The sequence below is a fragment of the Dama dama genome, chromosome 21 (assembly GCF_033118175.1).
Source record: "Dama dama isolate Ldn47 chromosome 21, ASM3311817v1, whole genome shotgun sequence".
Lineage (NCBI taxonomy): Eukaryota > Metazoa > Chordata > Mammalia > Artiodactyla > Cervidae > Dama > Dama dama.
The window spans coordinates 2,341,781-2,356,641 of record NC_083701.1 but is presented as its reverse complement, the minus strand read 5'-3'; the positions used below and the strand labels follow the sequence as shown (position 1 = coordinate 2,356,641).

The 14,861-nt window shown below is 65.2% G+C and overlaps 1 protein-coding gene across 1 annotated transcript; it reads left to right on the top strand.

The window, feature by feature from the left end:
• The first annotated feature begins 945 nt into the window (after window positions 1-945).
• RHPN1 (rhophilin Rho GTPase binding protein 1) lies at window positions 946-10,095 on the top strand. The gene is made up of 15 exons (XM_061122781.1): window positions 946-1,127; window positions 3,997-4,112; window positions 5,104-5,232; window positions 5,487-5,562; window positions 6,116-6,193; window positions 6,480-6,604; window positions 6,696-6,862; window positions 7,068-7,261; window positions 7,634-7,790; window positions 7,871-7,975; window positions 8,203-8,397; window positions 8,702-8,778; window positions 8,996-9,142; window positions 9,227-9,388; window positions 9,722-10,095. Exons 1-15 carry the CDS (start codon window positions 1,047-1,049, stop codon window positions 9,890-9,892), a joined length of 1,980 nt encoding a protein of 659 aa, XP_060978764.1. The 5' UTR covers window positions 946-1,046; the 3' UTR covers window positions 9,893-10,095.
• Window positions 10,096-14,861: the final 4,766 nt, after the last annotated feature.

Here is a 14,861-nt window from a genome sequence, read left to right as displayed (position 1 = left end):
GTCATATTATGTGTTACATTTTATTTTCCTCAGAGTTAACAATTACCTTATTTTGTTGTTACTATTGTTTCAGATGGCCAGGGTGGGCCAAGGAACTTAGTTTACAGGATTTAGCTCTGGGGAACTACAAGATCTGGCGTGGCCATTTGGGGAGGGGCCCAGGGCTCTGCACCGAGGCACGGCAGGGACCGTGGGGAGATGGTTATGATGGACAAGGCTGGAACTTTACCGGAACCTGATGAAGATGTGCTGTGGCTACTGCTTATGCTCTGGTGTTCCTGCCCCTGCTCTTCGGTGAGGTGAGCCCCACATGAAATCTGAGTGCGTTACAGAGTTGCCAACTAGAGATATTATGAAGGGCCTGGGGGGTAACCCTGCAGTGAGAGCAGGTTAGGGAGAGTTCGGTTCTGGAGGCAGGCCGGTCCCGGGAGTCAGTTCTAGATGTAGGTGGTGAAAGTAAGATGACTCTGGAAGTAAGTTGTCTAGGGGAGGTTCTGGAGTGTGGGCTCCAGAAGCGGGTTCCCGAGGAAGGTTCTGGAAGCGGATTCTGGCCACCAGGCCAGAGCCTGTGTCCCCAAGCGGAGACAGCAAAGCGGACCTTAAGAGCTGCACGGGCGCTCATGCCAGGAAAACCGTTAACAAGCCATCGCGGGTAACGGACTAGCCCCGCGGAGGCCCCGCCGCCCGGCAGGTGGAACCCGGACTGCCCCTGGGCCCTGCGCTGCGCCTTGTTTTTCCCTTTTCCGCCGGCCGGCGGTTGCCAGGGGCGACCACATTCCCCCGGGGCTCCGCGGGCGCGAGTGGGCAGGGCCTGGCTTCGGGAACCACCTCCCTCACGCTCTAGTTGGCCGGCGCTGCTGTCCGTCGGAGTCGCCGCGGCCGCCGATTGGGCAGCGGGAAGTTTCGCACGCTCGGAGGCCTGCGCCCCGCCCCTCCTGCCGGCGGGGCAGCCACCCCCAGGAGAGGGCAGTGCGGGGTCCCGCGCACCCGGGGTCCCTGCGCCTGCGACGGCCTCCAGGCGGGCGCGGCCCGAAGAGCGAGCGGCGATGGTCCCCGAGGACAGATCGGACGGCCCGGGAGCCGGCGAGGAAAGGGCCCGGCTGCGAGCGGCTGGCACCGTCCGCAAGGTGGGAGCGCCTGGCGGGCGGGGGGCGCCGGGAGGTGGGTTCCCAGACCCGGCCGCACCTGTTGCCCGCTGCCGCCGGCGAGCGCTGGGCTGCGGGATCGGCACTGGTTTCTCCCGTCCGAGCGCGCCGCTGGACTCCGGGGCGAAAGGTCGCGTATCGCACGCCCCTCAGAGGCAAGGTGAGCTTGACGCTGGGGACTGGGAACCCGCGCGGAGCCAGAGCCCGGCCGCTGGGCTCCTGTCTAGTGAGTTTGGGGGACCCCTCCTGCGTCGACCGGAACAGGTCGGAGCGCAAGTCCAGCTCGTGGTTTTCTCCAACACTCCAGGACCCCCTTCTCTGGCAGGTGCTGGGCTCTGGTCAGTGACAGCCCGTGGCCCTCGTGTTTGTTCCTGGCATCTGTCTTCCTCCTTTCCTAGCTGTTCCCTCTCTCCTAAGGCTGTTCGGCTGTGCCCTGGCCACCCAGCTCTGTGTCTGATGGAACTTTTAGCAACAGGTGCCTGATGCCCGCCGGGTACAGGAAACGGCTGGAGGATTTCCCAGCAGGGTGGTTTGGCCCTCCTCACTTCCCCGCACCTCTGCCGCCTCCTGAAATCCCTGATCCCGCGGGGGCTGTGGACTGTGGACCATTTCCAGGAGGACTGAGGAAGCGGTAGAAGGGAGGAGGGTGGAGACATTTGAGTCTGTGTCTGAGGAGGAGGTGCGCTCTGGCTGCCTCACCTTGCAGCCTGGGAGCCTGGTCGCTCCCTGGGAGTCACTGAGAGGCTTCCCAGTGTTTATGCCAGGCCTTGGGCATCCAAATACACAAGAGTTTTCAGTCCTGTACCACCAAGCATAGCTGCACCTACAGCAGGGAGGGTGAGGCCTGGCCCCGCCAACCATCTTGCAGTCTGTTACCAGACCTGTGCTGGCCTAGTTGCCTGCACATTTAGCCAGTTCTGGCCACTGCCCTGCCATTTCCTCCTGGGCTTCTGGGGAATCCATTAGACCAGTGCTGCCAGGGCTGCAGCAGGGAGGGCGTGGGAGAGGCTCGCTGCTCTTCTCCATCAGGTGGGGGTTCTTCCACACATGCGTGAGCTGGCAGACCCCTTCACCACCCGGCGTGGAAATGGGGGTGAGCGTGGCTCTCGCCCACCCAGCACTGCAAATTGGGCCGCAGTCACACTTCCTACCAAGTCATGCAGTCAACCTGCATCCTGGAGGGTGCGTTGGGGTCACGAGGCCATGAGGGGTGCTGACTGCAGGCCTCAGAGGGGACTATGGTCTCCTGACTTCAAGCACACCTCTCCGGGAGCACTTGACATCGGACACCCAGTGAGCTGTGTTGACAGGACAGCCCCGCAGGGCTGGCAGCCTCTCCCCAGTATATGGAGCACCCCTCCCCCAGCAGACAGCCATGCTGCTCACTCAGAACCTTAGGCTGGAGCTGTGCAGCTGGACCATCAGAGGGAGAGGAGTAAAGCTTCGGCTGTGGCCTGCCCCCTGTTCTGGATTCTCAGGCCTCCTGGAAGGGAGACTGCCTGTGTCCTCTTCTCATTCCCTTCTGCACCAAGTGGGTATGGGAGGTACCATGGGGAAGAGGTGAAGGCCAGTGGGAAGACAGACACTCAACTAGCAGAGCGGAGAGAGGAGAGCTGTATTTTGACTTCTTCCTGCCTGGTGCCACCTTGACACCAGCCCCCTTTCTGTCTACAAATGAGGACCTGCCCAGAGTCCCCCAGCAGGCAGTCATCCAAGGTGGTTGCTGTCTCTCTCCTATTGTTCAGTGGTGACAAGTCCCCTCTCCCCAGTTACCTCAGGACCACTTGGAAGTCCCAGAAGAATGCTTCCTCCTGCAGGAAGTCTTCCCTGATTGATCTCTCCTGAGAATACTGGAATGTGGAGGAAACATTGAACTGTAATCCAAGGTGGCCATGTGCCATGAGTCTTGTCTGTGCAAGAGAGTAAGGCCTTCTTTAGGGTGCCTCCTGCTGTGGGGCTGGGATAAGCTAGAGCCCCCAGGAGGCGGGGACTGCTCTGTGTGTGACAGCGGAGACATACATCCTCAGATTTGTGCAAGACAGCGGCCACTGCAGAGAGGCTGCGTTAGCCCTGCGCGTCTATGCTTTCAGGGTGGGGTCCTAGGAGGCAGTATGTCCTCTTCCCTGTTCTGTACCAGAGCCAGGAGACCACCTGAGCCTGAGGACATGGTCCAAGGAAGAACATTCTGAGAAGTCCTTCCCAACTCTCGGGCTGGCGACTGACCAGGCCAGGAGGTCCCTAAATGGCCGCAACTGCACCCGTCCCACTGGGGCCCTGAGAGCTCCTCCCCTCAGAGGAAACCTCTCACCCTCTGAACCTGCTGCAGGGCTCCCTGCCTGGGGCCTGGGACGCAGGCAGGCTGGCGGGATTGCCCATGTGCAGGGCAGAACCCACACTGAGGCACCTCAGATGGGGATGCCAGAAGGCCTGGCCCGCTGCTTATGAGCGGATTGACCCTTGGGGCCTGTGGTTTGGGCATTTGCCACAAGTAAGCAGTCAACTAGGATGGAGCCTGGCCACAGAGTGTGTGGCCCGGGGGAGACCCAGCACCCTGCAGGCAGGGTGCTCTCCATCAGTGCCCTGGCAGGAGCTGGCTGGGTGTCCCCTCCATCTAGACGTGCGCAGTCTGGCATTTATGTGGGCGGGACGGGTCGTGGGGGTTACAGAAGGAATTCAGAAGTGCAGGAGGATGCGGGGAGCAATTGGCCGTCTCCCGGAGGGGCTCCAGCTGGGCTTCTGAGCCCCAGAGCGGCACCCAACGGGCCCAGCGTCTTCCCAGGGCAGTCCAGCCCTGTCCCCACCCGCCACGTCCTTGCTGGCCTGGCCCTGGTGACCTGTGGCCTCTCCACAGGGCTGTGACCTCCCGGCAGATTCATCGCATGGCCACCTGCAGAGCCGCAGGGCCCGGATCCACCAGCAGATCGACAGGGAGCTGAGAATGCGGACGGGCGCTGAGAACCTGTACAGGTGGGCGCTGGCTGCCCGGGACACCCGCCCCCGGCTGGACCCCCAGGAAAGCAGGGCTGTGTTCCCGGAGGCCCCTGTGAGGCAGGTTCACTCTGGGGCAGGCAATGACCCAGCGGGTGCCTGGTCTTTTGGTCCATGTGTAAGTCCATGACCAGGCCTCCTGTTCAGGCTCCTGAGAGGCAGGGCTGGACTTCGCACCAGGGTCTGGGGCAGCCATGCTGCCCAGCAGGGACGCTCACAGATGACTCAGGCCCCCACCTTGGTGGCTCTCACTGGCAGGGTCAGCTCAGGGCCAGCCAGGTTCCGTGCTAAGCTGGAGAGGATGTCCCCACTGGAATGAGCATAGCAGCTGCACTTCTTAGGCTGAGCTGTGGAAGTGACAGGTGTCCCAAGATTGAGGACCTGAGAATGAGTCCTTGACACAGGAATGAGTCCGCCTAGGAGCCTGTATGCTCAGACCTTCACACCCACCTGTTCTCCAGGTGCTGATCTGAGGCCCGGGAAGGGGGCCTCGCCTGCCCGAGCCCCCACCAGTGGGCACAAAGCCAGCTGCAGACCAGGGCTCTGCCAGGCCCTCCTTTTCCTTAGCAGCCCGGCCTCCCTGTCCACCCCGTGCCTTCCTGGGCACCCGCCGGTCACTCTGGCAGGCACAGAGGGAGTCCGACCACATCTCTCCAGGGAAGTTGCCTTCCAGTTTCCAGAGGACGGGCTTGGTGGGAGGACTTACGCCCTGGAAGTTCTGGGTCCAAGCACATGCACTCAGGCCAGAGTCATGACATACATGTACAGACAGGAAACTGCATGACCCACAGGGAACCTCAGAGAGGAGGGGGTCATCTGGTGGGCCCTGGACCCCACCACTGCCTCCCAGGGTGGCTGGGCCCCTTGGCACATCACTGTGGAATGGGCTCCAGAGCTTGGGCTGCGATGAAGCCCTGGGGCGTGGGTCCCTTGGCAGCGCTAGGGCTTCACCTCGGCCTCCCTCCTCTAGAGCTACCAGCAACGCCCGCGTCAGGGAGACTGTGGCCCTGGAACTGAGCGACGTCAACTCCAGCCTGCAGCTGCTGAAGGAAGAGCTGGCGGGGCTTGACAGCAGTGGGGACACGGCCCAGCCCGAGAGGTGCGTTTGTGAGTGTGTGCAAGGACGTGGACTGGCCCCAGAGGCGCGTGTGCGTGTGAGCGTGAGGGAGAACACCACCACCACGCCTGTGTGTGCAGGGCCGGCACCCAGGCAATACCTGAGAGACGTGGTGTGGTGTACCAGAATTGGGGGAGGTGCGTCCCGTGTAGCAGGAGTAGTAGTGGGTGACTCCAGGGCCACTGAGGACAGCGGAGTCCAGCCCTAGAGTTTGGACTCAATACTTCTGCTTCTAGCGAAGCCGTCACTGCCCCCATGATCCCCCTGGGGCTGAAGGAGACCAAGCCCCTGGATTGGGCCCCACCCCTGAAGGTGAGTGCCAGCCTGGGCTCAGCTCTCGGGGGCTTCCTGGTCAGCGGTCTCACTGAGGTGAGGACTCAGAGGGAAGAAGGGTCTGACCTGGAGCCACCTTGCCTCCACAGCCAGAGGGGATTTTGATTGGGTGGGCTTTGCAGAAGAACGCACCCTGGGATGGATGTCGGCAAAACTGGAGGTTCCAGGATGGCTGCAGGGTCCCCGACTCCTGCACTGAGGGTTCCGCTGGCTGGAGGCTGCCCCTCTAGTCAGAGCCTGTGCTGAGAAAACCCTCAGGCTCTGGGAGGCCTTGTGGGCACTCCCAAGCCCCTGCAGCCAGGCCAGGGGAAAGGTGCCTCAGCCTCAGCCTCAGGTGTCTGCTGGCAGGTGGCACTTGGCTCATGGGAGTTAATAAGGGTAAGGGGTTCCAGTAGAGATATCCCTGAGTCCCTGGGCCCCACATCTGTGGTGGGGGTCCCCTCGCTATGGGGCTTCAGCCATGTTGAGCTGGGAGGCTCCAGGGAAGTCCTGCACCCAGCCCCACCCCCACCCCCCACCCCCACCGCCTCAGGAGCTGATCTGCAGGCACTTTGGGGAGGACGGCGCTTCCTACGAGGCTGAGATCAGGGAGCTGGAGGACCTGCGGCAGGTGGGTTTTGGCCCCCCTAGCCCCCAGGTGAGAAGACTGCTGGCCTTTGGGAATGGCTGCTCTGTGCCCGTGCCCGCCCCAGGGACCTTGCCCAGCCTCCCGCCCCAGCGGCCTGCAGTCCCCTGGAGTGGCACGTGTGGTCCCCAGCAACCCCAGGGAGGGCAGGTGTGACCATGTTCACCCCTAGACCCTGAGACGTCCCCTGGAGCTGTAACATCCCTTGGGCTGCCATGTGTGCCCTGGGGTGGGTGGGGGCGGTAGGACCCAGCTGACTTCCATCTGGCAGGCCACGCGGACCCCCAGCCGGAGCAAGGCCGGCCTGGAGCTGCTCACGGCCTACTACAACCAGCTCTGCTTCCTGGAGGCACGCTTTGTCACACCTGTCCGCAGCCTCGGGCTGCTCTTCCACTGGTAGGGGCTGGGGTGGGTAGGAGCCCCGAGGCCGCTCCTGAGACCCCCAGCTTCTTGAGGGAACTCTTCCCAGCCTGATGCAACCCTGCAGGTATGACTCGCTGACGGGGCTCCCAGCCCAGCAGCGGGCCCTGGCCTTCGAGAAGGGCAGCGTGCTGTTCAACATCGGCGCCCTGCACACCCAGATCGCGGCTCGCCAGAACCGCTCCTGCCTCGAGGGCATCGGCCGTGCCGTGGAGTCCTTTCAGAGGGCTGCTGGTGAGGCCGCCAGACCCTGGCACCACAGGTGTGCCTGTGCAGTCCTTACTTCCAGGCTCGAGGGCCAGAGTTGGGGTCGGGGGACAGGCGTGGTGGCCCCCTAGCCTGAAGGGCTAAGCACACACAGGCTCTCTGAGGGGGGCCCAGGGGCTCGGGGCTCGGCCGGCAGCCCAGCTGAGCCCCTCTGAGCCCCCCTCCCCCGCAGGGGCCTTCAGCCTCCTGAGGGAGAACTTCTCCCACGCGCCCAGCCCGGACATGAGCCCCGCCTCGCTGTCCATGCTGGAGCAGCTCATGAGCGCCCAGGCCCAGGAGTGTGTCTTCGAGGGCCTCCTGCTGCAGGCCCCCGGGGCCGCCCACGACTGCCTGGCCCAGCTGCGCCTGGCCCAGGAGGCGGCCCAGGTGAGTGCGGGGCGGGGGGGGGCGGCTGTCCCGGGGGACGGGCCAGGCTGCAGCTCTCAGGTGCCCGCTGAGCTGAGGGGCGGGGCCGGGGCGAGACCGGGGCCTGGGCCGGGAGGGGCGGCTGCAGAGTCTCTCGAAGCCAGCTGTCCTCGTGAGCTCCGGGGGGCTGTTCAGGGTCCCGGGGCCCTGAGTCCCCACGTCTGGGGCAATGCCAACCAGGGCAGGGACTGGGGGCCCCAAGCCCTGAGCTCGGCTCGGCGTGGGGCAGGGCCGCTGGAAGTTTGGTGGAGGCGGGGCCCCAGGGTGGGCAGAGGCCGGGGCCCAGGCCGCTGGGCTCGCGGCAGCGCCCTCCGTCCCCCTGTGCACCAGCAGGTGGCGGCCGAGTACCGGCTGGTGCATCGGACCATGGCCCAGCCGCCCATCCAGGACTACGTGCCCTTCGCCTGGACCACTCTGGTGCACGTGAAGGCCGAGCACTTCCGCGCCCTGTCCCACTACCACGCGGCCCTGGGCCTGTGTGACGGCGCCCGTGAGTGCCCCGCCCCGCGTGCCCGCGTGCCGTGCCGCCAGGGGCCCGTGCGGCGGCTCACCGCCCTCTCTGACCTTCAGCGGTGGCCGAGTCGGAGCTCCCCGTCCTCGAGCAGGTGTTCCTGGCCTCGGCTGAGGCCCAGAGCCCGGCGCTGCCCCAGGAGCGCGAGGAGCGCAGCAAACTGGGTAAGGCCCTGGGCCCCTGCCGGCGTGAGCGCCCCCCTCCAGCCGTCACTCCTCACGGGGCCCCAGCAACACGGGTGGCCTCATGGGCAGGGCAGGCACCCGTGGGAGGCAGCTCTTCCCCGGCGAAACCAGGATGAACTCGGAAGCCCTGACCTGCCCTCCTCGGGCTGCATGTGGGGTGGGGGCCTGGAGGGGCCCAGCAGCGCGAGACAGCTCGGTCCCCGCAGGCAAGGCCCACCTGAGGCGGGCCCTCCTGGGGCAGGAGGCGGCGCTGCAGCTGCACGCCGTGTGCCGGGCCCTGCGCCGGGAGGACCTGCTGCAGGCCGTGCTGGCCCGGGCGCTGCGGCGCTCTCTGGCCAAGTACTCGGAGCTCGACCTGGAGGACGACTTCCACGAGGCCACTGAGGCCCCTGACGTCCAGCGTAAGCAGCGGCCCTGGGGTGGGTGTGTCTTTGCCCGGGCGTGGGCGGCGGGCGGCAGGCAGAGGCCCCTGCGATCAAGCTCCGTGTGCCACACGGAGGGCCCTCGGAGGAGGAGCCCGGCCGCGGTGGCAGCTCCCCGCTGCTCGTTCCTGCCCCGCCCCCCATGGACGTCAGACGCCAGAACCACCAGGATCCTCCTGCTGGTGGTGCCCAGGGGGGCCGGAGTGCACGGCTGCACCTCAGGCCACCACCCTGGGACCCTGAGCCTTGGACTCAGCCCCACCTCCCTTCACCACCCTTTCAGCTAAGACGCAGCAGAGGCCAGAAGGCAGGACACCCAGCTTCTCCCGGGTGAAGGTGGCTGATATCTTCCACAGGCTGGTGAGCACCCTCCCAGGCCTCCCCCTCCTCAGCTTTCTCCTGATGCTCATGCAGGTCCTCCAGGGCCGCCCCCCTCCGCCCCCGCCCAGGCCCCCTGCAGACACCACTGGTCTCTGTCACTGAATGGAGAGATGGCAGCAAGGGCGCTCCAGGCTGGGGGGGAGCGCCCCCTCCAAGTGCAGCAACCCAGCCCGGCCTCTGACCTCTGACCCCCCAGGGGCCCCTGTCCGTGTTCTCAGCCAAGAACCACTGGCGACTGGTGGGGCCTGTCCACCTGTCTCGAGGAGAGGGAGGCTTCGGCTTCACGCTGCGGGGAGACTCGCCCGTTCTCATTGCTGCCGTCGTTCCGGGGGGCCGGGCTGCGGTAAGGCCCCCTCACCGGGGGGCGGGGAAGGTGGGACCACCCAGAAGTGGAGGGGTGCGGCGGGACTCTCCCGGTCTGCTGCAGGAGGCCGGCCTGAAGGAGGGTGACTACATCGTGTCGGTGAGCGGGCAGCCGTGCAGGTGGTGGAAGCACGCGGAGGTGGTGGCCCAGCTGCAGGGCGCGGGCGACGGGGGCGTGAGCCTGCAGGTGGCCACGCCATTGCCCGCCACCGAGCTGCCCATCTCGGTGAGCCCAGGGCCCTGGGAGGGTGTCCCTAACTCCTTGTCCCACCCCAGCCCTGGCCTTTGGCCAGGCCCCAAATACCCACGGATGCTACGAGGGTGCCGGGACAGTCCTCCATGAGGCCCAGCCCGCCCCTCAGCTGCTCCAGGCAGAGGCCGCCTCTGGAGCGCTGCCCCCCGAGCAGGGCAAACCTATGGGGGCCCCGCTCCATGACCATCCTTACATGGACCCCCATCCCCTGAGTCCCCACCACTTCATCCCCTGGCATTCACCAGCTGGCCACAAGCAGGCCAGGCCAGGGGAGCTGACCCACGTCCGTTTCCATGCTGAACACAGGGGGACCGCCAGCCAGCCCTTGGGGGGCTTCTGAGGAGCCAGAAGGAGTGTGGCCAGGAGACACCAGTGCCCTCACGAGCCAGGCCGAGGCCCAGGCCCCTCCTTGGCTGGAACCGCAAGGCCAACAGGGGCAAGACTGGAAGGACGCTGTCCCCAGCCCCACAGCCCTGAGCTGCTCGCCGCCCTTACCCTCTGGGTTGCCCAGGGTGGTGGTGAGGGGCCGGCTCCCCCCACACATGGGCCCCAGTGCAGGCTCCAGCTGGCTGGGAGCGAGGACCCCATGCAGGCCTTCCCGATCCAGGACCCAGAAACTTCAGCCAGTCTGCTGCCCCACCCAGTGCCCGGAGCTGCCCATTAAAGACGGTGTCTGATGAGATGTGTCTGAGCCCAGTGCCGGGGGCCAGGTGCAGCACCCGCACGAGAAGTGCCACAGTCACTCTGGGCACTGAGTCCCACATGCCAGGAGCCTGTGTCTGACCTGCCCTGTCCTCCTGTGCCCTGACTGTCCACTTGAGGGCAGCTCCCCAGTGGAGGTGTCCATGGACTCTTCTCGGACTGGAAGGAGCTGTCACGGGAGAAGGGGGCAGGCTAGGGGGATCTGTGGCAGCGGCCCCTGCAGCTCAGAGGCCCGCTACCTCTGTGCTGGGCTCCTGAGGCCCCTGGCTGAGCTCTCCTGTCCCCTTCCTCCCAGCATGCCACCCCCTGTCCACACCCTCCCTCAGGACCGCAGCCCCAAGCCCAGCTTCTCTTTGGCCTGCAGTGACCCCTGCCGGGCACCCCCCACCACCACCACTGGTCCACCTGGTGCCCCACAGGCTGGAGAAGGACCAGCTCCCCTCCTGCCCTGCCCCTCCCTCCACAGACAGCCCAGGTGTCCACAGCACAGCCTCCCATCTGAGTGGTGTCTCAGCAGAGGCCAACTACTGCATGCCTTCTGCTGTCCCTCGGTGCAAAGAGCGGGACTCCCTCCCTGCTTCCGTACCTCCTGTCCCCTCTCCCAACCCCTTGTGCATCGTGGGCCTCTGACCCGAGCCCGGCCCCCACGTTCCCTCCGGCCAAGCTCCGCCCCCGCCCTGCCTGGTCTCCACCCCCACCCCGTCTGGCCCCGCCCCGTCCCTCCAGGCTCCACTTCCTCTGCCCCCGCCCTGCAGTCGAGCCAGGGCGTCTGAGGCCGCTGCTCCGGCTCAGGGGGTATCTATGGGGCCGTCTCAGCCTCCTTGTTCCCAAGCCCAGCACAGAGGGGTACCCCCAGCCCACCCTTCCACCCTAGCTCCCTTGGACTTCTCCCCAGCCCCTTCGGCACCAAACTGGGCTCCTCGGACCGTGAGCCTTCAGGGACCACGCCGCCCCAGCCACGCATACTGAGAACAGCCCCAGAAACCAGGGCGGCCACTCTGCCCCAGGCCCCACGGTGGTGTGGCTCAGGGTCTGGCCCCAAATGAAGGGGTGGGAGGTGGGAGAGGCTGCTGTCTGCAGTTCTCGCCGGGTTAGGTTGGGGGGGGTCCCGTGGCCACCAGGGGGCAGCCACGGCCCGCTCACGAGGCTGCAGGAGGCGGGGTCTCTGGACCGTGCAGGGTTAGGGAGGGGCGGGCAGCAGACCCTGGAGAGAAGGAAGGCCCCCTGCAGACCAAGGTCTAGCCCCCTCTTAGCACATCAGGCCTGTCTCCTCCGTGGGGTCCCCAAGCAGAAGCAGCCCTTAGGGACCTGGACCCTGCTCTCTCCCACCTTCACCATTACTGGGGCTGGGGAGTGAGTGGGGGACATTGGCAGGGGTGTGTGAGGGTGGATGAGTGGGTGTGATGAGGGTTCGCAGTGTTGGGAGTGGGAGGGCAGGGCTCCCCCCATCTGCCCGAGCCGGGGGACAGGACATCCAGGTGCGTCCCTCCTCGACCACCTACCCCTCCCGGGAGAATGCCCCTCTCAGCAGAACCCGCCAAGGTCACCTCAGCTCATATTAATTTGATTAATAAAACTATGCGTCAAGGAAGCCATTACACGCTAATCAGGGACGACAGGACTGGCAGGTCCTGTCCAGAACTCAGCAGCATCCCCGCTTCCAGCAGCCGACCTGGACCCGGGAGGGGCTGGGGCTGGGAGGGAGCCACCTGCTTCTCACCCAGGCTGGTGGGGAGGGCCTGTCCCAAGGCCCAAACCCTCCCAGCCTTCCCAGGCGGCCTGGCTCCGGGCCCTCGGGCAAGCCAGGGCCTTTGCTCCCCTGGGTCAGGGGTGGCTGGGAGTCGTGCTCTCCAGGAAGCAAGGAAGTCTCTTTCCAGATGGAAAGTAGGCGTTGAGCGAGGGGCACTGACCAGACGATGCCCCCAAGGAAGGTGGGGGCTCCGCCTGCACCCTCCCAGCACCCCGGGGTGGCCCGGCCCACCTGGTCTCCCTGGCACCTCCCTGGTGTCCCCAGATGGCTGAACCAGCAGCTGGTGGAGTCCTGGGCTGGCTCCAGGAGGCCTCGGGGATGAGGTCATGGACACGACTCTGGGCCTGGCAAAACCCCCAGTGGTCAGCTGTGGGCCGACCCCCACCCTGAGGGCAATACTGCACCCCCAGGGGGCCGGGACTCAGGACAAGAGGCCAGCCTGCCACCCAGGGGTGGGCATCGCCATGCGCCTACCTCTCGGACAGCAGCCCCAGCTCATGTCAATACCGGATCTGGCCCAGGAGAGAAGCCCGTGGCCAAGGGGCTTCTCCGAGTGCTGGGGGTTGTCCAAGCTGGGAGACAGGCTGTTTGCCCCGAGAGCCCCCAGGTCCTATACCCTGATGGGCTGGCTCGTGGGGTCCACACACAAGTGGGTGTGCGTGTGAGGAGGCGTGTGCCTGCCTGACCGTCCACTCTGCTCTGTTGTATCTGGGTGCACCGTCTCTTCCCATCCGCCTGCTGCCACCAGCCTCACTCTGTGCTCAGCCTATGCTCTCTGCCTCCTTGATTCTGGGCTGGGATGCACTCAGCCTTCCTTAGACGCGGCCACGTCTGAGGGCCCGGCGTTAGCCCCCCACTCTCTGGTCCAGCCACACCAGAGAGTTGTTGTGCCCCAGATGGGCTGTGGGCCATGGATGGGCACCAAGCCCGCTCCTCCATGCCAGCAGCAGCAGGACACTGCCCTGTCCCCGTGCCCAGCGCAGAGAGGGCCCACGGAGGACATGGAGAGCCGGGGGCTGGAGGGGGCGCTGGGCAGGAGCACACAGATGTCCCCAGCATGTGTTGTGCCCACGACCAGGCCCCCTCCTCGGCCCGGCCCGGCAGGGACGTCTCACTTCCCAAGGCGGTCCTCCCCTGCGCGGGGAGGTCGAGGTGAGCGTGCGCTGTGATCATTTTGCTTAGCCAACAGAAAACTGCCGAGAGGGGAAAAGGCAAACTCCGTTTCGCTTGGGTCAGCAGTGAGCCAGTGCAGATTAATGTGTGGAGAGGCAGGCGGACGGGAGCCCCAAGGCGGAGGCAGCAGCGAGGGAGCAGGGATCAGAAGGGGCGCCAGGCGGGGGACCATGTCAGAGCCGCTGGCTTGGGGCCCTTCCTGGCTTCCCTCTCCCCGACAGGTTCACTCTCCCCTGGGCTCCTCCCTCAGTTTCCACCTGCCCCTGATCCCCCTAGAGGCAGGGTTGACCCAGGAGCCTCCAAAACAGGGCCCGGAACAATGCCACACACCAGCCAGAACCCCGCTAACTGTGGCCACCTGGGGGTTCACACCCTTCACCCCGCTGGACACAAGCGCCTGGGCTGAACCCACAGGAGGCAGCACTCGGGGATCCAGGGCCAGTCTGAGAGGTGCTGAGTGTCACCCAAGCTCACAAACACAGTCACTGGTGGAGCTCAGCCCCCAAGGCCCTGTGGAGGAGGCTGGGGGTTACAGGTCTACTGGTCATGGAGGCCGGAAGGTAGGGCTGGAGCGCCGGGGCATTCCAAGCCCAGGATGCCTGGGGCACATTGTGTTGCCGGCACCCCAAGTCGGAGCCTTTGCTGGAGAGGCTGAACTTGCTGCCTGGCTGCAAGGGGCTCATTGGTGGCCCCAGACATGCAGCCACCCAGAACTGTGAATGGGCCCCAGTTTAGGAAAAGGACCTTTGCTGGTGTGATCACTTAATGGTCTTGGGATAAGACCATCCCGATTACCGAGATGGGCCCTAAATCCACCCATGCATTTTACAGTAAGAGACAGAAGGGGCGAGGTCATGTGAGGATGGGCCAGAGACTGGAGTGGTGAGGCCACTAGCCAAGGACGCCCGGAGACAGCAGAAGCTGGAAGGGACCACAAATGGTTCTCTCTGGTCTCTGAGTGAGCACGGCCCTGCTGCTTTGCCAACACTTCAGTCTCAGACTGTTGGCCTCCAGACCTGGGAGAGAACAAGTTTCTAGCACTTTAAGCCTCCAAGTTGATGGAAATACAATAAGCCAAACTTCCTTAAGTCCCCGAGTTTCTGGACCTCAGTTTATCCTTCCGTAGCAGATGTGACCCAACAGGGCTCAGGCGCTGGTTTAGAGTGGTGGGCTCAGCCCCGTCGTTCATGAGAAACACCCCCCCTGTTAGGGAAAGCCCACCTCACCCCCAGATTCCAAAGCGTGTGGCTGGGGCACTCAGCCACAATGGCCTGAACACGTTTCCAGACTTCCAGCTGGAGATTGACCAACTCAACAAGGCAGCCGCAGACACCCCCAACCCTGCCCCTCTCCCCTGGCTTCAGAGTCCTGGGGATGCAGAGCCTTCTGTGCTGGCCCCCAGGGGCTGTGTGCCTTCGGGGTGTCACTATCTCTCAGATGGACTGTGGCTCAGCCCCAAGTGGAGGGGAGGCCGTTCTAGCTGTGGCCAGCGAGGTGAGGCCCCGGGACTGTGGGGTTGCTCAGAGCCTGCGTGGAGCAGCGGCCAAGCTCCTGGCTGTGTGTGCTGGGGGGCTGAGGCCTGGGGGGCTCCCAGGCTCAGCCAGCAGCCCCATCCCACACACCCATCCTGGCCAGGCAGCCTGGCAAGCTCTGCTCCGCGCCGGGGTCTGTGCATTCAGGCATCCTGCGGGCGGGTCCACCTCACCGAGCTCCTGTGTGGACGGTGAGCCCAGGTGCAGTCACCCCAGGTGAACTTGGGGGCCCTCACTGGGGATGTGCAGGGAGGTGGAGTGCAGACCTGGGCCAGGGTCCGTGTGGCTC